General features: G+C 37.7%; 1 protein-coding gene across 3 annotated transcripts in view; it reads right to left on the reverse strand.

Annotated features, from left to right (window-relative positions):
• Nucleotides 1–24,725, reverse strand: part of CTNNA2 (catenin alpha 2) — a 1,160,134-nt gene that overhangs the window by 755,795 nt on the left and 379,614 nt on the right. For all 3 annotated transcript variants that reach the window (XM_045368554.2, XM_005575464.4, XM_005575466.4), the window contains exon 6: nucleotides 23,430–23,696. In XM_045368554.2, coding sequence (XP_045224489.1) covers nucleotides 23,430–23,696 — 267 coding nt within the window. The remainder of the gene's footprint in view (nucleotides 1–23,429; nucleotides 23,697–24,725) is intronic.

Consider the following 24,725-nt stretch of genomic DNA (forward strand, 5'->3'; position numbering starts at 1 on the left):
TCCAGAAAACTGAGAAGTTAGGATGGATAAACTAGATAGTTACTAAGATCAAACAGTTAATATGTTCATTTAAGCAGTCATTCAACAAACATTTCTTTTATGTCTATGTGCTAAAAGTGCATGTGAAAGTGTGAACAACACATGATCTCTATTTGGTGCTCACATTTGGAGAGACAGAAACAAAAAACAGGACAATATTCTTAACAATATGCATAAAGTACAATAGTATAGAAGGAATCATGGCATGGAAATTGGGGTAGTTAGGAAAGGTTTCCAAAAATAAGCTAGATCTGGAAGGCTGAATATAAATTTATTATGCAGAAAACAAGGGAAGGAAGAAACAGACAGAGGAACTCCCATGAGGGCCAACACATGGATTAAACAGTGACTACGTACCTGAAAATGATAAACAGTTCATTATGGCAGAATGTGGAATACAATGTGTGGAAAAGGAGGATATGCAATGGGAGATGTATTAAGAGACCTACTGAAACAATTTGGTACTGTGCTAAGAGCTTTAAAGTTTATCCTGAAGACAGAGTTTTACTAGTAAGTAATATGTGACTAGCATTTTAGAAAGGCTAGGTTTACCAAGATGATGGAATACAGAGGGAAGGAGTTGGTGGGGGCGGGGGTCAGGGCAACCAGTTAGGAAGTTATTGCAATGATCCAGGCAAAAAATATGGGCCTGATTAACCACTGTTCATGAAGATGGGAGAAACAAATCAAGAGTTCTAAAGGGAACTGAATTCATAGCATATCAAGATTAACTGGAGAGAAAAGTGGACAGGATTCTCAGTTTTCTGGATTCAATAGCTATATTATAAAACATAGTTCCTTTAGCTTAAAAAAAAGAAGAAGAAAAAAGGCTAAGCTTGACAGAATAAAAATGCTTAATTTAGTTAGAGAACTTCTCAGATACTTAAGAATCATTCAAATTCAGATGTAATATACACAGCTAAACAGAGCTCAGGAGAAAGTTTAGTTATTCTCAGATAATCTAAAAAACTACTATTTGTATAATTATAAATGTAAAAACATACATAAATAGCATACTTGACTTAAAATACCTCTAAAGAATAAACTGCAGGATTAGGATTGTTGACATTAGCAAAATAGAAAATCAAAGTTACTCACACTGGTTTGAGAATTGGTTTGTTGGAAGCTTTTTGGTCAAACACTGATACACATGATTTATACCTTATTTCCTAGCATATTATTCTCTAATAATAAACCCATCATTTACTTTTTCAAGGGTGTGGCAATCGGCCACCATATATTAATTTAGGTTGGATTATAAATATCTAAAATTGGGGAGCCCAAATTAAAGAGTCAGTCAATATTAACTCAATGTGTAGAATACATTTTGTTAAAGTAACAAATATTGAAACTTAAAATCTTTAACTTTTAACAAAAGAGGTAACCAAGGCAGTTCCACTTGAAAACCTCACAAGAACCAGCGGTCTCCTCTTCTTCCCAGTCCCATAAAAAATAAGTCAACCTATTTGTAGTAGTGAGTGGGACTTCTAGAAAGAGATTCTTGTGTAAGCAGAAGAAAAGAGAGGCATGGAAGCCTATGATTTTTAGAAAGTTAACTTTAGTGGTCATGTGAGAAAATGGGCTGACAGAGGAAAAACTGGTGGAAAAGAAATCACTTAACAGGCTTTTTTTCATGATGAGACACAACAATCTGGCACAATCAACTATTCTCAAATATTTATTTACTACCTATCATATGTGAAAACTGATCCGGGGAGAGATTGCTATGAGATTTTCTCATCAAGGATTTCTCAGCCACATCATGGAAATAAGACATGTCTGTGACCATAATAAAATGTGGTAAAGTCTAACAATCGGGGACAGGTATAGTGCTTTGGTAATTTACTTTGGAAATGTCAGTGTAAGAAGGAACTCTTTATTTTTAATGATTACAGCTTTTAACAATTAGAACAAGTCATCTGCCTCCACCCCAATATATCCTCTCAGTAATCTCCTGTAAAGGCAAAAGTGCAGATGTTATGACTGCTGCAGTGGGAACTTCCGATATTATGAAAGTGATACTGGATGGCCTTAAATATCTTTCTCAATTTTGAAGTTTTATAGGCCTATAAGAAAAGAAACGCAGCATCATAGCAGCTAGTTATCTTCAGAAATGAATGAATTATACAGATCTCTGGCTGTCTCTTTGTCTGTCTGTCTCTCTTTTTTTCTCCTACTGGGGCTAAAATACAAATGCCCTATCTTTAAAATATCATGTTTTATTGTTTACACTGACCTAATTGGAAATCACATTCTATTATATTTTAAATAATGTTTCTTAAATAAAGTTCCATAAAATAGTGAAAAGAAAGTTTTCAGTATTATTTCATAATCCACCAGGAACAAATTTAACTGTATTTTGTGGGTGTTTTTTGTTTTTGTTTTTTTTTAATACAGGTATTGAGAATAGGCATGCATGAATTAGTACAAGTTTGGTTAGTGATTATTTGCAGGGACACAATGTTTCATGGCCATGACTGTCTAAAGTCAATATTTGGAGAGATTTTGTTATACAGAGCATTCCATTAAATTAATAATTATTTGAACTAGGCAAAACTAGCAAGCTTACAGGAGCGCTGGTGCAATCCTTTTATAAATCTATAAATCTTAATGGAACCAAAGAAATACTCTCTGAAATTTGTGTATGTATATGCATGGATATAAAATAAAGTTGATTTTATCCACTTAAAAATAGTTAAGGAGTGTATATATGGAAGAAGAGCAAACATGTATACAAATGACAAGCCAATATGATAAAATATTTATAATAGTGAATCTACATAAAGAATATGCCAGTGTTCCTTATACTACTTTAATATTTGCAACATATCTGCAAACAGATTTAATTTTTCCCAAATACCATGTATATTTTTTATTGAAGAATATTCATGAAAAAAGTTTGGAAAATAATAAAAATAGGAAAAAATATTTATGCTCACCACAACTCAAAGAAACATCATAAACATTTTGACACAAATATATTTTTTCAGGTTGTTTTATATTTTCAATATAAATTTGTTTCTTCCTATCTATTTAAGGAAAAGTAATTTCTTAGGTGTTGTAATATTTATTAAGTGTGCCTCGCCTAGTGTCATTTTAAGTTTATTTTGCTGATGCAGATTTTGAAAGTGATTCCAACATGTAGACTTGAGAGAAACTGGAAATAAAAATAGCATGCATCCACTGGCCAAAGGGCTGCCACACTCTGGGGGTTGGTGGCAGATAACCGCGTTATCTTCTCCTCCCAAAGAGATCTACCACTCCATCAGATCTCTACAAATGTCATCTTTCTTCAAATCTGTGGCAGAGGCAGACCTTTGTAAAAGAAAAATGTTCCATGGAAAACTTACATTTGGTCAGTGACGATTTTTATCTTAAGTACTTGTGCCAAACACAAAAAAATGTGGGATCTTAAAATCTTTGAAATATATATTCAAATTAATTAGTGCAAAAATTCTACATAGTGATTCAGTTCTCAAGTACATCACCTGAGAAAATTAGCCACGTACTTGTTTTAAAGTAAAAAACGATTCTTAACTTCCATGCAAATCTGGTCAGTTTGGGTAGGCACAGAAAATATCTTAGGAAACCCTGTAGTTCAAACCTCCCAACTATAAATTCATTTGGAGCCTCAGGTAATATGTATGGGCATCTCCTAGAAGAAATGAAGCTGTAAAATGTAAAGATCTATGCTTTTTATTTTGATGTAGAAAAATGTCCAAATATCCTATGGTCTGAATGTCTGTTTGCCCTCAAAATTCATATGTCGGAATTTAATACCCAAAGTGATAGTATCAAGAGGTGTGGGCTTTGTGGGGCGACCATATATGGAGGGATCTATCCTTATCAATGGGATTAGTACCCTCACAAAAGAGGCTTGAGGGGGCTTCCTGCCCCTTCCACCATGTGATGACACAGTAAGAAGGCACCATCTTTGAAGCAGAGAGTGAGCCCTCACAAGAAACTGAGTCTGTCAACACCTATCCTGAACTCCCTAGCCTCCAAAACCATGAGCAATAAATTACCATTGTTTATAAATTACTCAGTCGAAGGCATTTTGTTACAGAAGCCCAAACAAGCAAAGACAACATATTTTATATACTGTGTACTTGTGAAAGATTATCTTAAAACTTTTTAAACAGATGCAAAACTAAGAGAAGAAAGGAAAAGAAAATAATATCCAGACGATCACCAGTGTAGACCTCAGTGTCCCAAATAAGCTTAAGAAGCATGATTAAGGTTGTAAATGATAACAGCGAGAGATTTTCAAACGAATGGATGGAGAAATAAAATTTTCCTGGTCCTTTCATAGGATCTGCTAAAGTGAGGAAAGCACTAAACCGGGAAAACAAACAATGTCCGTTTCAAATTCCTTCATAGGACACTTGGGGAAGAGACAATCTGGTTGGGAGGGAGACAGGACCTGTCTTCAAGCTGCATTTGCATAGCATACACATTCTTAGATTGCATGATTATTTGGCAGCATCTTTTGGACAGCACATGTTTAAAATATGATAAACTGTTTCAGGCTGTGGTTCCTGGATTCATCAGGGACCACAGTCTATGTCATCTTTTCTTCCTTTATCCCTACTCGCTTTCTGCCATTCGCTCCTCTTTCTTCCAGGTGCTCGCTGAGCGATCTTCAGAGACCAACAAACCAGAAGAAATCTCATATTTAATGTGAAACCAAAAATGGCATTCACAGCGTCAGAAGCTGTTTAAGCAATAAGAATTCCCAAATAGACACAATGGAGAAACTTTCATTCTTAGTGTTCACACTGGACTTCTTAGGTCTCACATTAAGAGTCACTCTTGCACCAAGAGGTAATTGAATCTGTTTGGAATTTATCCTGTCACATAGAATTGCCAGCCTCTCAAGATTGCTTTATGCTTTGGCCAGACATTCTTTGAGGTCTGCTATGCATTAGGGTTTGGCTATAGCCAAGGGAGAACAAATGACATTATAATATCAATAGCTGCTGTCTAGTGGCATAACAACTTTTCAGTCAGGAGCTTTTTCCCAGGGCTTTTTTTTTTTTTTTATCTTTTTTTTTTTTTTTTTTAATTATACTTTAAGTTCTAGGGTACATGTGCACAACGTGCAGGATTGTTAAATATGTATACATGTGCCATGTTGGTGTGCTGCACCCATCAACTCGTCATTGACACTAGGTATATCTCGTAATGCTATCCCTCCCCCCCGACTCCCCACAATAGGACCCGAAGTGTGATGTTCCCCTTCCTGTGTCCAAGTGATCTCATTGTTCAATTCCCACCTATGAATGAGAACATGCAGTATTTGGTTTTCTGTTCCTGCGATAGTTTGCTGCGAATGATGGTTTCCAGTTGCATCCATGTCCCTACAAAGGACACAAACTCATCCTTTGTTATGGCTGCATAGTATTCCATGGTGTATATGTGCCACATTTTCTTAATCCAGTCTGTCACTGATGGACATTTGGGTTGATTCCAAGTCCTTGCTATTGTGAATAGTGCTGCAATAAACATACGTGTGCATGTGTCTTTATAGCAGCATGACTTATAATCCTTTGGGTATATCCTCAGTAATGGGATGGCTGGGTCATATGGTATTTCTAGCTCTAGATCCTTGAGGAATTGCCACACTGTTTTCCACAATGGATGAACTAGTTTACAGTCCCACCAACAGTGTAAAAGTGTTCCTATTTCTACACATCCTCTCCAGCACCTGTTGTTTCCTGACTTTTTAATGATTGTCATTCTAATTGGTGTGAGATGGTATCTCATTGTGGTTTTGATTTGCATTTCTCTGATGGCGAGTGATGATGAGCATTTTTTCATGCATCTGTTGGCTGTATGAATGTCTTCTTTTGAGAAGTGTCTGTTCATATCCTTTGCCCACTTTTTCATGGGGTTGTTTTTTTCTTATAAATTTGACTGAGTTCCTTATAGGTTCTGGATATTAGCCCTTTGTCAGATGAGTAGATTGTAAAATTTTTCTCCCATTCTGTAGGGTGCCTGTTCACTCTGATGGTAGTTTCTTTTGCTGTGCAGAAGCTCTTTAGTTCAATTAGATCCCATTTGTCAATTCTGGCTTTTGTTGCCGTTGCTTTTGGTGTTTTAGACATGAAGTCCTTGCCCATGCCTATGTCCTGAATGGTATTACCTAGGTTTTCTTCTAGGGTTTTTATGGTTTTAGGTCTAACATTTAAGTCTCTAGTTCATCTTGAATTAATTTTTGTATAAGGAGTAAGGAAAGTTCTGGCTAGGGCAATCAGGCAAGAGAAAGAAATAAAGGGTATTCAGTTAGGAAAAGAAGAAGTCAAATTGTCCCTGTTTGCAGATGACATGATTGTATATTTAGAAAACCCCATTGTCTCAGCCCAAAATCTCCTTAAGCTGATAACCAACCTCAGCAAAGTCTCAGGATACAAAATTAATGTGCAAAAATCACAAGCATTCTTATACACCAGTAACAGACAAATAGAGAGCCAAATTATGAATGAACTCCCATTCACAATAGCTTCCAAGAGAATAAAATACCTAGGAATCCAACTTACAGGGGATGTGAAGGACCTCTTCAAGCAGAACTACAAACCACTGTTCAGTGAAATAAAAGAGGACACAAACAAATGGAAGAACATACCATGCTCATGGATAGGAAGAATCAATATTGTGAAAATGACCATACTGCCCAAGGTAATTTATAGATTCAATGCCATCCCCATTAAGCTACCAATGACTTTCTTCACAGAATTGGAAAAAACTGCTTTAAAGTTCATATGGAACCAAAAAAGACCCCACATTGCCAAGACAATCCTAAGCCAAAAGAACAAAGCTGGAGGCGTCACGCTACCTGACTTCAAACTATACTACAAGGCTACAGTAACCAAAACAGTACAGTATTAGTACCAAAACAGAGATATAGACCAATTGAACAGAACAGAGCCCTCAGAAATAATACCACACATCTACAGCCATCTGATCTTTGACAAACCTGACAAAAACAAGAAATGGGGAAAGGATTCCCTATTTAATAAATGGTGCTGGGAAAATTGGCTAGCCATAAGTAGAATGCTGAAACTGGATCCTTTCCAGGGCTTTTCTAGGGAATAGCTTCACAGCTGAATCTGGATGAAACATGTCTGGGCAACACGACTATTAAGAGGGGTAGGAGAAGAAGAAAACTAGCATTTGTGAGTGCCTACTATAGATTAGACACATATAAATGTTCATCCCACAAAATTACCACCATCTTGGAGTCAGCATTATTATCTCCTTTTATAGATGAAGAAACAGAGGCACAAAAGGAAGAGTTATTTGGTAAGATTCAAACACAAGCTTGTTCTCTGCCCTATGCAATGCTGTCCCATCATTGTTTAGCATGGCCAATGTAACCAGGACAATCCACAACTGACTATTTATGTTCTCAGTTATGTTGGGTACCTGCTATTCTTATGTGCATATGAGTAATTGTTTTTCTACAGCCTCAGCTCAATGAATTTACACAATCAGAAAAAAGACAGTATCAGAGAACATTTGGGGAAATAAAGAGTAGAACCTAATAAGTTATAGTGAAGTTCCCATAACATTCTGCTGGAAAAGAAGTTCAGGAAGTACGTTGAGGACTATGGTTGAAAAATCCAAATGGATGCTTCAGAGGGAGGGGCAGTTGTTGCATGTGTATGTGTGTGTGTGTGTGTGTGTGTGTGTGTGTGTGTAGTTTACCTCACCACTGAATCAACCTAAATCTTAGAACATTTAAGTAACTCCCTATCACGTTCCCAGCAGTATAACATAGGAAACACACGAGAAGTCATAATTCTGAAGGGTAAAGTAAAGATTAGCAGTACTAACATAAGAAATCACACAGAAAGACTAAAGTATTAAATGTATTTAAAGATTAAAGAATCAAAAGTTTTAACTAAACCACATTTCTCTAGTAAAGAGTTCACTAGATAAGTGGCCTTATTTGGGTCCCAAATTTGAAAAAAGTATAACTAATAGATAAGTGACAATCGAAATTATACTTCCCATCAATGTTAGACAATTTTAAATATCATAATCAATTACATCAGTATTCATTATTATATTTGGTACTAACTTGAAATAAAGGTGAAATCAGACCTAAAAAATCTGTCATTCAGACCTAAAGAATCTCAAAAGCAAAAATTAGTCACACTAGGAAGAAAACAAATTCTTACATTTTTCCCTGCCTCAAGAAATAACACAAGATTGGGAATACAATAATTCAGATTAAACCTGATAGGCGGTCAAAAAATCATGATATAAATTGCAATTATAAAAAATAGTACCTCAAATTTCATTCTTTTATTTGCTCAACAATTTTTAGAGATCTGTATTTACCGATTGAAATGTGCAAGAGAAAAGTAATTTGTTTTGGAATATTTCCTAAAGCAACTGTAAAAAAATTGAAAGGTAAATGATTCTATCAGAAAATACTCCTAGATTTATAAAACCTTAGAAAAGAAAAGCTGTTTAGAAGCAACATCAGAGGAGTCAATAACCTATATGAGAGGTGTCAATAACCCAGAAAGAGATTTCTGGGCAGAAAAGATGGATCCTGGAAAGTGAAGCAGTATAGCTCAGGAAGCAGTGAAGACTATGTTGTCTATGACGATGCCTAACCTGGTCCCCAAGCACCCAGCAGAACCAGCCTCGACTCACCACCCTACCTTGCACTCCTCTTCCTATAAGCTCACGTGTATTGCATCCATCTTTATCACCATCCCAGGGGTAGGAATGGTTTTAAGAATTAACTGGACTTGCATTGCATATACATTACTCTTCAAAAGGTTGCCATAGGTAGACTAAACACTTTTTGAAGGATGACTACACACTATCCATATTTTTATCCCTTGGATTTGAGTCCATAGTACATATATAAATTGTAGTATGTTTACAGGGATATAAGAACCCACTGGAGTGTTTCTTAATGCTCTGTTTGGCCACCAGATGTCAGTGTATGATAAAGAATGCTGGAACACTGCTGCTTGTTTCTAGTTAGAAAGAATTGAAAAGGCAGTTTTGATGAGTTTAATTTGCCAGTGAAAAATAAGTAGTAAATTTGGCAGGTACTTCACTGGGAGAAGATATGGTGAACAGGTGAGGATTTCTGGTTCCCACTAAGCATCAGTTAGTGATACTATGCCCTAGAGATGGAAAAGTTTTTCTCCACTTTTCAAAGAAGTATCAAAGTGTTTTTTTCCTTTTTTAAGAAGTTAAAAGAGCATGCTAAGCACATAGTAGGAGCTCAATTAAGCACAAACAGATTAACCTAAGTTAGAAAAATCCTAGACTTTGTGGAATTTTGTTTAAGAATATTCAAAATATATAATATCTGCATAAATGACTAGGGATTTAACAATCATACTGATGGGAATGGAAGTAAACTAAAAGCCAAAAATATCAATGCAAGAAAGTTATATTATGTAAAAAAAAATCAAATTTTCAAACAAATGGCTGAACGTTCTCAAGATTTCATAATTAGACTTAGAAAATATTTGGTTTTTTAATCAGCTAAAGCTTACTTTACAATACAAAACACTATTTCAATATATGGACATAAAAAGTACAGTTCTCATGACCTGTTGATTCTACTTCCTCAGTATAGTTCAGATTCATCCACTTCTTCCTAGTTCTACTCTATTGCTGTACTGTAGACATTCCTAATTTCTCATGCTTATCTGTCTCCCTACTCTGCAGCTTTGCTTCTTCAAACTCATTCTCCACCCTGCAGCCACAGGGATCTTCAAAAACACAAGTCTGGGCCAGGCACTGTGGCTCACGCCTGTAATCCCAGCATTTCGGGAGGCCAAGTTGGGCAGATCACTTGAGTTCAGAAGTTCAAGACCAGTCTGGACAACATGGCGAAACCCTGTGTCTACTAAAAATACCAAAATTTGCTGGGTGTGGTGGTGTGCCTGTGGTCCTAGCTACTCGGGAGGCTGAGGTGGGAAGATCACTAGAGGCAGAGGTTGCAGTGAGCTGAGATCGTGCCACTGCACTCCAGCCCAGGTGACAGAGTGAGACCCTGTCTCAAAAACACAAACAAACAAACAGCCCACAAGTCTGACCATGCTATTTCCTTCTTTAGATCACCAGTAACTTCCTAATGCCTTCAGCATGAAGCCCAGCCACTTGCAAGGGCTGAATAGCTCTTCAGGATCTGTCTCCTGTTTGCCCACTTACACTGACTTTTCCCTATCCTCTGTACCCCAGAAATGAACACTTTATGCAGGTGTCACCCACCATACCACTGCATGCAATGATGTTCTTTCTGCCTGGGGAATATTCTCATTCACATTTCATCATGTTAATTTTTACTTAGCCTTTAGATGCGGCTCATTTACCTCCTCTTCCAAGAATTATTCCACGATTTCATCTTTCCCAATACCACCCCCTTACACACACATAGTAGGTTAGGTGGATACTATATATGTAAGTGTATGAAGCAGCATTTATGCATTGCAGCAACTATAGCTGTTTACTATTTTCTCCTTTTACACATGACACTCCTTTATTGTTCTATCTCATCTGGCACTTATACACTTTGAATGAATGATCTTAGCTATCTGGTGGCTAACCCTTATCCTAAGAGATATAAAATCCAAGGCCTAGAGATGGGCTCAGTAGCCCATGCTCACACATACTTAGTCATTTGTAGAGCTTGGAGTAGTAGCCAGATACCTGAATCCAAGTCCTGGACTCTTTCCAGTGTTCTTGGTTACTTCTATTGGCCATTCAGTGAGAATCACTTCATAGACACATAGCGGAGATCATTATTACGGAGTATTAATAGAAGGGCCATGTCGTCTCAACTATTCACCGTCATTCTAATGTAATGTAAGATATAGGAAACTTACAATCTTCATAGCCTAACATGGAGGGTTGCTAGATGTCTGTAGTTAAATGACTTTATAAAATATCAAAGTAGATAAGGCCTGGGGTAAGTTTCCCTGATAAATAACTATATTGGTTGCCACAGCAAAAGGAAATATTAGAATTGAGAAGGGACAGAAAAAGATGCTTAGTGAAAATTTTATTTTTCCAGGAGGCACTTATCCTTCCCTGATGTTGAAAAAATCACAAGTCAATAAAGCATATTAAGAATCCATGAGCCAGTCAGAACTCTGGTTCATGACCCCTTAAGGGACAGAGCTTTCACAACAGTATCTATCTGATTCTAGGAACAATAAGAATTAATTATCATAATACTCAAAAAACATAAAAGTGGCATTTGAAATGGAGGCACAACAGAAAAACTCTCACTTACTCGGAAGCCTTCAGTGTAGATCTCCTAGGTCTTGTATTTGGGCCTCTGACATACCTATACAGCATTTCATTCTCCACTGAAAATGCACTCTAACCCTAGACCTCCAAATACTAATCTTGGGTTGTGAATCCTCTCAAAGGTCCTGCAACCTCTTAATGTCCCTTAAATGGGCTGGGAATCTGCTGTGAAATGACTGCTGCCATGTGAACTACTATGGCTGAACTTCATTCTTTGGCCTGGAGCTCCTTGAATATCTGTGTGCACCCAGAGAAGCCTACAATTGGGATAAGCTTTGGGCAGTGACCACAGAAGCATGACCTATGCTCCCCCAATAGACAATTATCTCATCCTCACAGTTAGCCTACATACAAGTCTTGACAGCCAGGGATGATTTTTTCTTGCACTGGTCTGAGATGCAGGTGTTGCATCATTGCTCATGTTAACATTCCAGTACTTCCATCCACTGAATACCAGATCAGAATGAGAATTACAATTTGACCAAGAACAGAAAAAAAAAAAGAGAAGATGAAAAGGGGAAGCAAATGTAAGAAGGTAAAGGCAGGTGGGGAAAATTCGGTAAAAATAGGAAGGGGAACTTATGTAGAGGTGCTCTATCAGGGAAATATTTCAGCCTAATGCGGTTAAGAATACATTGTCTTATTCCTCAAGTGCAAATATTTCAATCTTACAAGAGATTAGTGGTAACAGAAAGAAAGAGAGGCATGGTCTGTATAGCAACGTGTTCCCTTCCAAAGCTGAAGTATTCCAAAACTAGAAAATAAAAGCCTATCAATTTTGTGAGTAAGTGACAGTCTCTGGAGACACTTGGGTAGAGTGCTTGGGGAGCAGGGAGGAACCGAGGTTAGCATAGAGGCTTGTGGGTTGTCAGGAAAAGAAAAGATAGCAAAACTATGAGAATATGGTAATTGTAGTAGCCTAATGCTTTATTTTATTTTTAGGTTGTCAGAAGGGAAATGCATTTTTCTGTAGGTTGAGGAGATGGAACAAGTGGAGGATAAACCAAATGGGCAAGAACAAGAGAATTACCAGTCAAACAAATTCCCAGGGCAAGTCGGGAGAAAGAAAGCAAACACAAATAGAAAGCTAAATGTTAGAGGAAGTCAAGATAATGTATACTGTCTGAATTAAAAGAAAACAACATTTTTAAAAGGTGAATAGCTAAAGATTATAATATACCTTTCCAAATGGTGTCAATTTTAATTTGTTACAGCAATAGCTTATAATATACATCCGTCCTGAGTCCTAAATGTTATTCTCAGATATTAAACAAATTGATACTTTATTGGGTGAAAAACTTACTCAAACTTCCTGTGGCTTATTTTCTGGCAAAATTTCTTACTGATACTTGGTGTAATACAATTATGTAATGCCAATTTAAATAATTTAACATGTTTGAGATGTTGAAGTATCTCAAAGATACTGGAAGGGAGCTTCATGAATAGTGTCAGTTTAAATTTTATGAAAGTATCTTCATCTACAAAAGAGGATTCCAAGAACAAGATATGGTATACTCTCTTTTCTTTAATAAAATAAGGAAAATTCTGTAGGAATTGCTTTTAACATTCCTCTCTCCCACTACTGAAAGTTTGTTTTCTGGAAGTCAAAATTGACATTATGTTTTACTTCTGAGCAGTCAATACATTTTTCTTAAATCTTTTGAATATTCCTCAGTAGATAGTTTTACTGGATTAAAATTGACCATCTCAAGCTGCCACATTTAAACAGAGGCTGAGTTTTCCATTGATTATCAATTATTTTACTTTTTACTGTTTTATCATTGGAAACTCTCTTGACAGTCGCAAGTTGTTAAAATAGTGCTTTTTTCCTTATTCTTTTGCTTTATAAATCACTACCATCAACTATTTATGTAGGTGCCAGAAAATAGGTCACCAAGCATTTAGTCACAATTATGACTACTCAGATAGAAATCAATCCTGTAATTTTAGACAAATAAATGTGAAAATACTATTTTTATCTTGTTCTAATCAACTATGAAATGTTAAGCCACTTCTGTATCCAGCCTCCCATAAAACTGGGTTTGACACACTCGTGACTATTAATATGAAGTGTGTTTCAAATTCAGTTTTTGGAGGGCGGGATCAAGATGGCCAACTAGAAACAGAGGCTCTCATTGAAAAGAAACCTAATAAGCGTGTGAATCCTTCACCACAACTGAAGTATCAGGTTTTCTCATCAGAACTGACTAGTTGGCTGGCGTGATCCACGGAGGGGAAGAGCAGTGTGGTGCGGCCCACCTGAGAGCCACACAGGGCGTGGGAAGCCCCCACCCCCGAGCCAAGGGAGGCAGTGAGTGAGCATGCAACACAGCCGGGAAAACTGTGCTTTTTTTCATGGAAATGTGCAATCCATGGATCAGAAGACCCTACTTACAAACCCATGCTACGGGCACCAAGCATCCCAACCCCAGAGCTACAGAGATTCTCAGCAGCCTCTCAGCTGGAACCTGCTGAAGCCTGCCAAGCTCCCAGGGGGAGGAGCGACCAGCACCACAGCTGTGGCTGCCTGCTGTCTAAGCCATTTATGCCCCTTGGTGGAAGGGCAGCAGCCAGCCCTGGGAGGCACAACTGCCTAACATGCTAAGCTCCCTGGGTGGGGGAAGGGCAACATCCATTCCTATAGCTCCAGGCCACGCTTTTCCCCTGCTGGAGCCAGGAAAGCTGGAGAGTTTGGTCCCAAGACTTGTCCCCCGTAGCCCAACACACTAGGTGTGGCAGACTGCTGCCAGAGTGCCTCCTCAGGCCTGAACCTGACCCATTCATCCTCACTGGGTGAGGCTTCTCTGCAGCAACTCCAATAACTCCAGCCAGAGGCTCAGGGACAGAAAATGGATCTCCCTGGGCCTGAGTCCCTAGGGGAAGGGGTGGCCTCGGTCTCTGCAGACCAGCAGACTCAGCCTTTCTTCCAGGTAGTTCTGAGGAATCTGGGCAGCCCAGACAAGTGGGTTTCTCCCTAGCGAAACACACTCCCTCCACCAAGGGACAGTCAAAGTGATTCGTTAAATGGGTCCTATTCCCCATGCCACCCAACTGGGTGAGACCCTCCAACAATAGGGTTGTCAGACACCCTATACAGGAGTGATCCTACTGGCATCAGGTTGGTGACCCTTGAGGTCAGAGATCCCAGAAGAAGGAGCAGGCACCCATCTTTGCTGTTCTCCAGTCTCCTTGAGTGACATCTCCAGGCATGGGAGCAAATCAGATGAATAGGGTCTGAAGTGAACCCCCAGCAAACCACATTAGCCCTACAGAAGAGGGAACTGGCCATTGGAAAACAAACAAACAGAAAGCAACAACAACAGCATCAACAACAACAAAAAAGGCCCCATAAAAAACCTCATCCAAGGGTCAGCAGCCTCAAAGATCGTAACTAGACAAACTCATGAAGATGAGAAACGATCAATGATAAAATGCTAAAAACCCAAAAGGCCAGAGTGCCTTTTCTCCTCCAAATGATGGCAATGCCTCTACAACAAGGGTGCAGAACTGGACGGATGATGAGATGACTAAATTCACAGAAGTAGGCTTCAGAAGATGGGTAATAAAAAACTATGCTGAGCTAAAGGAGCATGTTCTAACCCAAGGCAAAGAAGCTAAGAGCCTTAATAAAAGGTTAGAGGAGCTGCTAACCAGAATAACGAGTTTAGAAAGGAACATAAATGACCTGCTGGAGCTGAAAAACACAGCACAAGAACTTCGTGACGCATGCACAAATACCAATAGCTGAATCAACCAAGTGGAAGAAAGGATATCAGAATTGGAAGACTATCTTGCTCAAATAAAGTATTCTTTTTTCTCTAGTCTTGCATGCAGACAAGACTAGAGAAAAAAATGAATGAAAAGGAACAAAGCCTCCAAGAAATATGGGACTTTGTAAAAAGACCAAACCTGCAATTAATTAGAGTACCTGGAAGAGACAGGGAGAATGGAAACAAGGTGGAAAACACACTTCAGGATATTATCCAGGAGCACTTCCCCAACCTAGCAAGAAAGGCCAACATGCAAATTCAGGAAATATAGAACACACCACTAAGATACTCCATGAGAAGATCAACCCCAAGATACATAATCATCAGATTCTCCAAGGTCAAAATGAAGGAAAAAATGTTAAGGGCAGCCAGAGAGAAAGGTCAGGTTACCTACAAAGGGAAGTCCATCAGACTAACAGCAGACTCCTCAGCAGAAACTCTACAAGCCAGAAGAGATTGGGGTCCAATATTTAACATTCTTAAAGAAAATAATTTTCAACCCAGAATTTCATATCCAGCCAAACTAAGCTTAATAAGCAAAGGAAAAATAAAATCCTTTACAGACAAGCAAATGCTGAGAGATTTTGTTACCACCAGGCCTGCCTTGCAAAAGCTCCTGAAAGGGGCACTAAATATGGAAATGAAATCCAGTACTAACCACTGCAAAAACATACCAAAATATAAAGGCCAATGACTCTATGAAGAAACTGTATCAACTAGTGTGCAAAAGAACCAAACAGTATCATAATGACAGGATCAAATTCACACATAAAAATAACCTTAAATTTAAATGAGCTAAATGGCCCAATTAAAAGACACAGACTGGCAAACTGAATGACGAGTCAAGACCCATCAGTGTGCTGTATTCAGGAGACCCATCTCACATGCAAAGTCACACATAGGCTTGAAATAAAGGAATGGTGGAAAATTTACCAAGCAAATGGAAAGCAAAAAAAGCAGCGGTTGCAATCCTAGTCTTTGACAAAACAGACTTTAAACCTACAAAGATCAAAAAAGACAAAGAAGGGCATTACATAATGGTAAAGGGAACAATTCAACAAGAAAAGCTAACTATTCTAAATATATATGCACCCAATACAAGAGCACCGAGATTCATAAAACAAGTTCTAATAAGTCTCTTTGTAGGTCTCTACACACAGTAATAGTGAGAGACTTTAACACCCCAATGTCAATATTAGACAGATCAATAAGACAGAAAATTAACAAAGATATTCAGGACTGAACTCAGCTCCAGATCGAGTGTACCTAATAGACATCTACAGAACTCTCTACCCCAAATCAACAGAATATACATTCTTCTCAGTGCCACATGGCACTCATTATGAAATTGACCACATAATTGGAAGTAAAACACTCCTTGTCAAATGCAAAAGAACTGAAATCATAACAGTCTCTCAGACCACAGTGCAATCAATTTAGAATTCAGGATTAAGAAACTCACTGAAAACCATGCAATTACATGGAAATTGAACAACTACTTCTGAAGGACTCCTGGGTAAATAATGAAATTAAGGCAGAAATCAAGATGTTCTTTGAAACCAAAAAGCAGAGACAATGTACCAGAATCTCTGGGACACAGCTAAAGCAGTGTTAAGAAGGAAATTTATAACACTAAATGCCCACATCAGAAAACTAGAAAGATCTCAAGTCAACACACTAACATCAGAATTAAAATAGCTAGAGAGGCATGAGCAAATTAATCCAATAGCTAGCAGAAGACAAGAAATAACTAAGATCAGAGCAGAATTGAAGGTGATAGAGACGCAAAAAAAACCCTCCAAAAAAGCAATGAGTCCAGGAGCTAATTTTTTGGAAAAAAAAAAAAAAAAATAGATAAACCACTAGCTAGACTAATAAAGAAGAAAAGAGAGAAGAATCAAATAGACACAATAAAAAGTTATAAAGGGGATATCACCATTGACCCCACAAAAATACAAACTACCATCAGAAAAAACTATATTTCTAAATATATAGTATAGTATATAAATACTATACGAACACCTCTATGCAAATCAACTAGAAAATCTGAAGAAATGGATAAATTCCCGGACATATACAGTCTCCCAAGTCTAAACCAGGAAGAAGTAAAGTTACTGAATAGACCAATAACAAGTTCTGAAATTGAAGCAGTAATTAATAGCCTACCAACCGAAAAAAGCCCAGGACCAGATGGATTCACAGCTGAATTCTACCAGAGGTACAAAGAGAAGATGGTACCATTCCTTCTGGAACTATTCCAAACAACTGAAAAGGAAGGACTCCTCCCTAACTAATTTTATGGAGCCAGCATCATCCTGATACTGAAACTGGGAAGAGACACAATAAAAAAAGAAAACTTCATGCCAGTATCCATGATGAACATCAAAGCGAAAATCCTCGATCAAATACTGGCCAACCAAATCCAGCAGCACATAAAAATCTTATCCTCCACAATCAAGTCAGCTTCATCCCTGGGATGCAAAGCTGGTTCAACACAGACAAATCAATAAACATAATCTATCACATAAACAGAACCAAAGACAAAACCACATGATTATCTCAATAGATGCAGAAAAGGCCTTTGATAAATTCAACATCCCTTCACGTTAAAAACTCTCAATTAAGTATTGATGAAACATACCTCAAAATAACAAGAGCTATTCATGACAAACCTACAACCAATATCATATTGAATGGGCAAAAGCTAGAAGCACTCCCTTTGAAAACCGATACAAGACAAAGATGCCCTCTCTCACCACTCCTATTCAATATAGTATTAGAAATTCTGGACAGGGCAATCAGGCAAGATAAAGAAATTAAGTGTATTCAAATAGGAAGATAGGAAGTCAAATTTTCTCTGTTTGCAGATGACATGATTGTATATTAAGAATACCCCGTCATGTCAGCCCAGAAACTCCCTAAACTGATAAGCAACTTCAGCAGTCTCAGGATACAAAATCAATGTGCAAAAATCAGAAGCATTCCTTTACATCAATAATAGACAAGCAGAGAGCCAAATCATGAATAAACTCCCATTCACAATAGCTACAAAGATAATAAAATACCTAGGAATACAGCTAACAAGGATGTGAAGGACCTCTTCAAGGAGAACTATAAACCACTGCTCAAGGAATTAAGACAGGACACAAAAAAATGGAAAACATTCCATCCTCATGGATAGGAAGAATCAATATTGTGAAATTGGCCATACTGCCCAAAGTAATTTGTAGATTAAATGCTACTTCCATCAAACTACCATTGACATTCTTCACAGAATTAGAAAAAACAACTACTTTAAATTTCATATGGAATTAAAGAAGACCCTGTATAGCCAAGATAATCCTAAGCAAAAAGAACAAAGCCAGAGGCATCAAGCACTTCAAACTATACTACAAGGCTACAGTGACCAAAACAGCATGGTACTGGTCCCAAAACAGATAGACAGACCAATGGAACAGAAGAAAGACCTCAGAAATGACACCATATATCTACAACCATCTGATCTTTGACAAACCTGACAAAAACAAGCAATGGAGAAATAAGCTCCTATTCAATACATGGTGCTGGGAAAACTGGCTAGTCATATGCAGAAAACTAAAACTGGACCCCTTCCTTAAACCTTATGCTAAAACTAACTCAAGATGGATTAAAGACTTAAATGTAAAACCCAAAACCATAAAAACCCTTGAAGAAAACCTAGGCAATACCATTCGGGAAATAGGCATGGGCAAAGATTTCATGATGAAAACACCAAAAGCAATTGCAACAAAAGCCAAAATTGACAAATGGTGTCTAAGTAAACTAAAGAGCTTCTACACAGCAAAAGAATCATCAGAATGAACAGGCAATCTACAGAATTTTTGCAATCCACTCATCTGACAAAAGTCTAACATTCAGAATTGACAAGGAACTTAAATTTACAAAAACAAACAACCCCATCAAAAAATGGGCAAAGGATATGAACAGACACTTCTCAAAAGAAGATATTTACGTGGCCAATAAACATATGAGAAAAAGCTCAACATCACTGATCATTAGAGAAATGCAAATCAAAACCACAATGAGATACCATCTCAGGCCATTCAGAATGGCGATTATTAAAAAGTCAAGAATACATAGATGCTATAGATGCCATCGATGCTAGTAAGGCTGTGGAGAAACAGGAATGCTTTTACACTGTTGGGGGGAATGTAAATTAGTTCAACCATTGTGGAAGACAGTATGGCAATTCCTCACAGATCTGGAACCAGAAATACCTTTTGACCCAGCAATCCCATTACAGGGTATATACCCAAAGGAATATAAATCTTTCTACTATAAAGTCACATTCACACATATGTTTACTGCAGCACTATTTACAATGGCAAAGTTATGGAACCAACCCAAATGCCTACCAATGATAGACTGGATAAAGAAAATGTGCTACATATACTCCATGGAATACTATGTAGCCATCAAAAGAAATGACATCATGTCCTTTGCAGGGACGTGGATGAAGCTGGAAGCCATCATACTCAGCAAACTAACACAGGAACAGAAAGCCAAACACCACGTGTTCTCATTCCTAAGTGGGAGCTGAGCAATGAGAACACATTGACACAGGGAGGGGAACAACACACACCAGGGCCTGCTGCAGGTGGGGACAAGGGGAGGGAACTTAGTGGATGGGTCAATAGGCGCAGCAAATCACCATGGCACATGTAAAACCCAGATAACAAACCTGCACATTCTGCACATATATACCGGAACTTAAAGCTAAAAAAATCAATTTTAGGGCATACTAGCTATGCTGACTATGAAAATATATTTTGCATTTTTATGGTTCCTTTTACTTCAGCATTTCAAAGACATTAAACTTATTTAAATTTTCATTATATGAGAAAGGTATTATACAAAGTAACAGTAAGAGATTTTGCCAGAAAAGTAAGCAACAGGAAGTCTGAGTGAGTTTTTCACCCAATGAAATATCAATTTGTTTAATATCTGAGAATAGCATTTAGGACTCATGACAGATGTCCATGAATTCAAAATCAATTTCAAGTTAGCATGCCTGAGAAATTTAAAAAAAAAAAAAAAAACAGTATTCATCATATAGCTATGGAACAGAAATTTATAATTTAGTCACAAAAGAAAGAGAAATGGTATATTATTTTAATGAGAAAATTTCAAATATCATTAACTACTGTCTAGGTTTGCTGATGTCAGAAGTGATGGAAAATCTACAGCAGGTGAATCACATTATAGTCTGTAAATTCAATACTAATTTACTAGCATTACTACTTTTGAGAAAGTGCTGAAATTAAATTGCATTTATTAAATGACAATTGTTAGGGAACCACATCAAATGGGATTGGTCAAAACTGCAATTCAGACAGCTGCTCCACATTTTGATTTTTGTTGACCTCTAAGCAGTAAAATGTTGACCATTAGATAATGCTTTATGTAATTCTCATAGCTTGAGACACAGTATTCATTTAATAAGAATATATTACCTCATTAATATACTAAGCTAATATAAATATTTTTATTTATATAATATACTTAGTTAATATTATAAGTAATATAATTAGTTAATATAGAAGTTTAAAGTTAATAAAACATAGTGACTTATTTACCATATTATGCCTTATATTTTAATTTTTTCCAACTGTTTCAAATATATCATGTTTTATAAAAAACACCTTTGATGGTTATATTCATGTGTTAAATTTCCAAAGCCTTATTTGTCCAGCATGAGCAGATATCACTTTTCGAAAAAAAAAAAAAAAAACTTTGAACATTCAACATGTTGACATACTTTGCTAACAGATTTTCCCCACATGACCTCAAGTTTGATTTTTATGAATGAAAGCCTTTTGCACTGTTGCAGTGATGCATCAATTGTTACACTAATTGGGGATAAAAGGTCCTTTTAATGAAAATGGTCTGGAAACAAAAGGCAGCATGAGGAAGCAGAAGCTGTCACACTCTCGGACAGAAGGTGGCAGCAGCTGAAGGTCCTGAACTGTTCACAGGCCTTCTCCCTGTGCTTCATATTTTCACTCTTCACCAGCTCCTCACTTAGGTTTTGTTGTTTATTTTTGATAATAAAATAAATTATAACTAGAATAATGTAACTGTGTCAAAATCTGACTAAATAATCCATTCTTAACTAATTTTAATAAACACCAATTTATCAAATAATTTTGTATTTGAGATTGCTTATGATTTTTTATTGTTTTATGGACGAGTCCATTTGAGTTTCACTACACACCTTTAAAATTAATGTAGCATTATAATGTTTTAATATCTGTGTGTATGACCTGCTCATTTACTTTTCCCTGGAATATGGCCTCATTCATTCTTTATTCTAGGATATTAAAAAAAAAAAAAAAAAAGACAAATAAAAAAAAAATCCTTTATCACTCCTCTGTCAAGTTCCAAAAGAATCTTCTTAGAATTTTATTGGGATTGCTTGAACATTATGAAAATTGATAGGATCAATAGTTCTACTCAAGATCATGATATCATTTACTGAGGAGTAAAACTTGTCCCTCAGTAAAGTAATATAATTTGAATTTTTAGGTCCTTCACATCTATATTAGACTTATTTCTAGCAGATATAAGAAAAAAATAAAATTAACTTTTAAAAAATCATTTGTTTTGTGAATAATATGTCTCTTTCCTCATTATTCTATCTTACATGATGAAAATTTAGAGAGTTTAGTATATTTATGTTATGCAAAATAAACATTATTCTGAACTCTCTCATTATTTTCTATGAATTTTTGGTTGCTTCCTGCAATTTTGTGAAGAAAATTACCTATTATTAAGTCTTCATTTCTGTAGCAAGTGCTTTAAATATATTATCATATTTAATCCTTACAATAAAAACCTTAGGAAATAATATATGGTGTGAGACACATATAACTAATTGTAAAAGTATGGGAAAGAGGAGAGACCACTGTGAAAACGGTAAGAGCTATCTGAATATGAAGTAGTAAAATTATTCCTCAATTATATCATCCATCTCCAAGCCTTGAACAATCATTGCTTTGCTTTTGGACTTTTTTACCAACCGCTAACTAGTTATTTCTTGCCAAAAATTCACATCAACATATTCAAAAGCAAGCTCATCATCTTTCTTCACGACCCTTAAGTAACCTATTTTTCTTCTAGGAATTCCTGTAACATTGTGTTTTATCAATTAAATGGTATTTAGTGCATTCTACTTCCCTCATCTCCCCTGCAGGATTATATAACACTGGAAAGTAGATGTTAATTATTTATAAATCTTTGTAGGCTTTCATTGATCATAAGATAAATAAATTGCAACTTCTCACAGGTCCTCTGGTCCGGGGGATGCAAGGGCTGTCATCCCGGAGTGCTGATGACATGTGTGCAACCTTCTCACTCACACTGACGCTTCACATATGGCTCAGCACAGCGAACAATCCTCCTTGCTTCTTCCCTCACTTTGACACACCTCCCGAAACAGCCAGTGTAGAATGTAGGACTTTCACAGAACTAACACAGGCACTCCCCAGAGGGGCCGTTCTAAGGAAGACCACGGTCCTGTGCGGGATCATAGGGCAATGGACTTTATCATTGATTTAAAATAAGAAATTGATGGCAGCTTTTCATCCAGGCACAACATAGAGGCAACATACATCTAGGCTGCCCATAACATGTACCCCTTTAATAATAAAGATGATCGCCAAATTATGAACTATCCCTAAAATAGCCTGTAAGGTATCTCATCCTTTACCTGGAAGGAATTGGGTACTCTTAAATACAGTTGTTTCTTTTTTTCTTCTTTTCTTTTCTTTTTTCTTTTTTCCCCCTCCCGCCCCACCAAACCCCCCCCAACCCCCCACCCCCGCGCCGACAGCATTTCGCTGTTGTTGCCCAGGCTGGAGTGCAATGGCACGATCTCGGAGCACCACAACTTCCGCCTCCCGAGTTTAAGCGATTCTCCTGCCTCAGCCTCCCAAGTAGCTGGGATTACTGGCGTGCACCACCACGCCCGGCTAATTTTTTATATTTTTAGTAGAGATGGGGTTTCTCCATGTTCGAACTCATGACCTCAAGTGATCCACCCACCTCGGCCTCCCTAAGTACTGGGATTACAGGCGGTGAGCCACTGCGGCCACATTTTCTTTAAAGACAAGTGATAATGGCTCAGCCAATATATTACAGACATGCATTATGTAGTTTATCTTACTATTAAAACCTCCAAAAGAGAAAAATCAATGTAAATTATTGTAGTGGCCCTTCATCCCCAACACACTTTTTTTTTTCCGTCAGCACCAGCGCCCACCCCTCTGTGTACCTCACCAGGATGCTTACGTCAAACTCGTTAAGAGCTGCAGCCAGCTCGCCGATGCCCGTGTGGCCTTTGGCTTCGTCAGTGGGCGAGGTAGCTTGAGCAGCATTGGAGATGCCGGCGATGGCCTCCTGGACTTGTTTGAACACATAATCTCGGTTGGCTCTAGTAGCGGCAACATCTGGGTGGCGGAGAAATGCTTGAGAGGCAGTGTACAGCATTGTGGCATTCTTCTTCAGAGCCCCTCGGGCGGCTGCCATCTCATCTCGACAATGAGGATCCTTCAGCTCCTGTGTGTGTAACACATGAAAGCTGTCACACACATGAAATTTGCATGGAAATATTTGCAACAGAGCTTGGAGTCACAGACTCTTAGTAACACACTGAACTTCAGAAACCCTTGTGCTGTTTCTAGCTGCCAGGCCTTTGCATATACTGTTTTGTTTGTTTGTTTTATAGAGACAGAGTCTGGCTCTATCACCTAGGTTGGAGTACAGTGGTGTCATCAAAGCTCACTGCAACCTCCATCTCCTGGGCCCAAGTGATCCTCCTTCTTCATCCTCTTAAGTGGCTAGAACTACAGGTGCATGCTTCTACACCTGGCTAGCTAAAAAAAAAGAAAAAAAAAAAAAAAACAATTGTGGAAGTGGGGTCTGGCTATGTTGCCCAGGTGGGCCTTGAACGCCTGGCCTCAAGGAAATCTCCCACCTCTGCTTCCCAAAGTGCTGGAATTACAGCCATGAGTGACCACGACTGGCCTACTGTCCCTTTTATATGAAATGCCTGAGCTTTCCTCCTCTGCCCTACCCTTTCACCTGACAGGGCTCCACTAACTTGGCACATCCTCCACCCAACTTTCTAAGCTGTGTCCCCTTTTATCTGTTCCCACAAGACACTATTCCTCTCCTATCACTAACACTTATCCTACTTTACTGTATTATTTGAGCATATATTTTTCTTCTATAATGTGCCTCTAATGACAGCAGGGAGCCCTAGTTGTCTTATTCAGTGGCTCTTCAGTCATTAGCACAGTGGCTGACCTATAGGAGGCATTCAATAAAATATTGCTGAAAGAATATAAAAACCAAGCCACCAACAAGGTAAGCTGATTGCATGGGCCACAGAGTAAGTTACGAACAGAGAGAAAACCTGAAAACGTCAGTCTTCTGAGGCCCTACTTGCCTCCATATTCAATTACTGTTACAAACCTGGGAAACCAAACTTCTGATTTTTGCTCAGCACATCAATGTCCCTTCATTATCATTTTCAGAATAGGGTCCCTTCTTTGTTGTTGCTGACAGCCTCTAATGGCAGCTCAT

This window comes from Macaca fascicularis, chromosome 13 (assembly GCF_037993035.2).
Source record: "Macaca fascicularis isolate 582-1 chromosome 13, T2T-MFA8v1.1".
Lineage (NCBI taxonomy): Eukaryota > Metazoa > Chordata > Mammalia > Primates > Cercopithecidae > Macaca > Macaca fascicularis.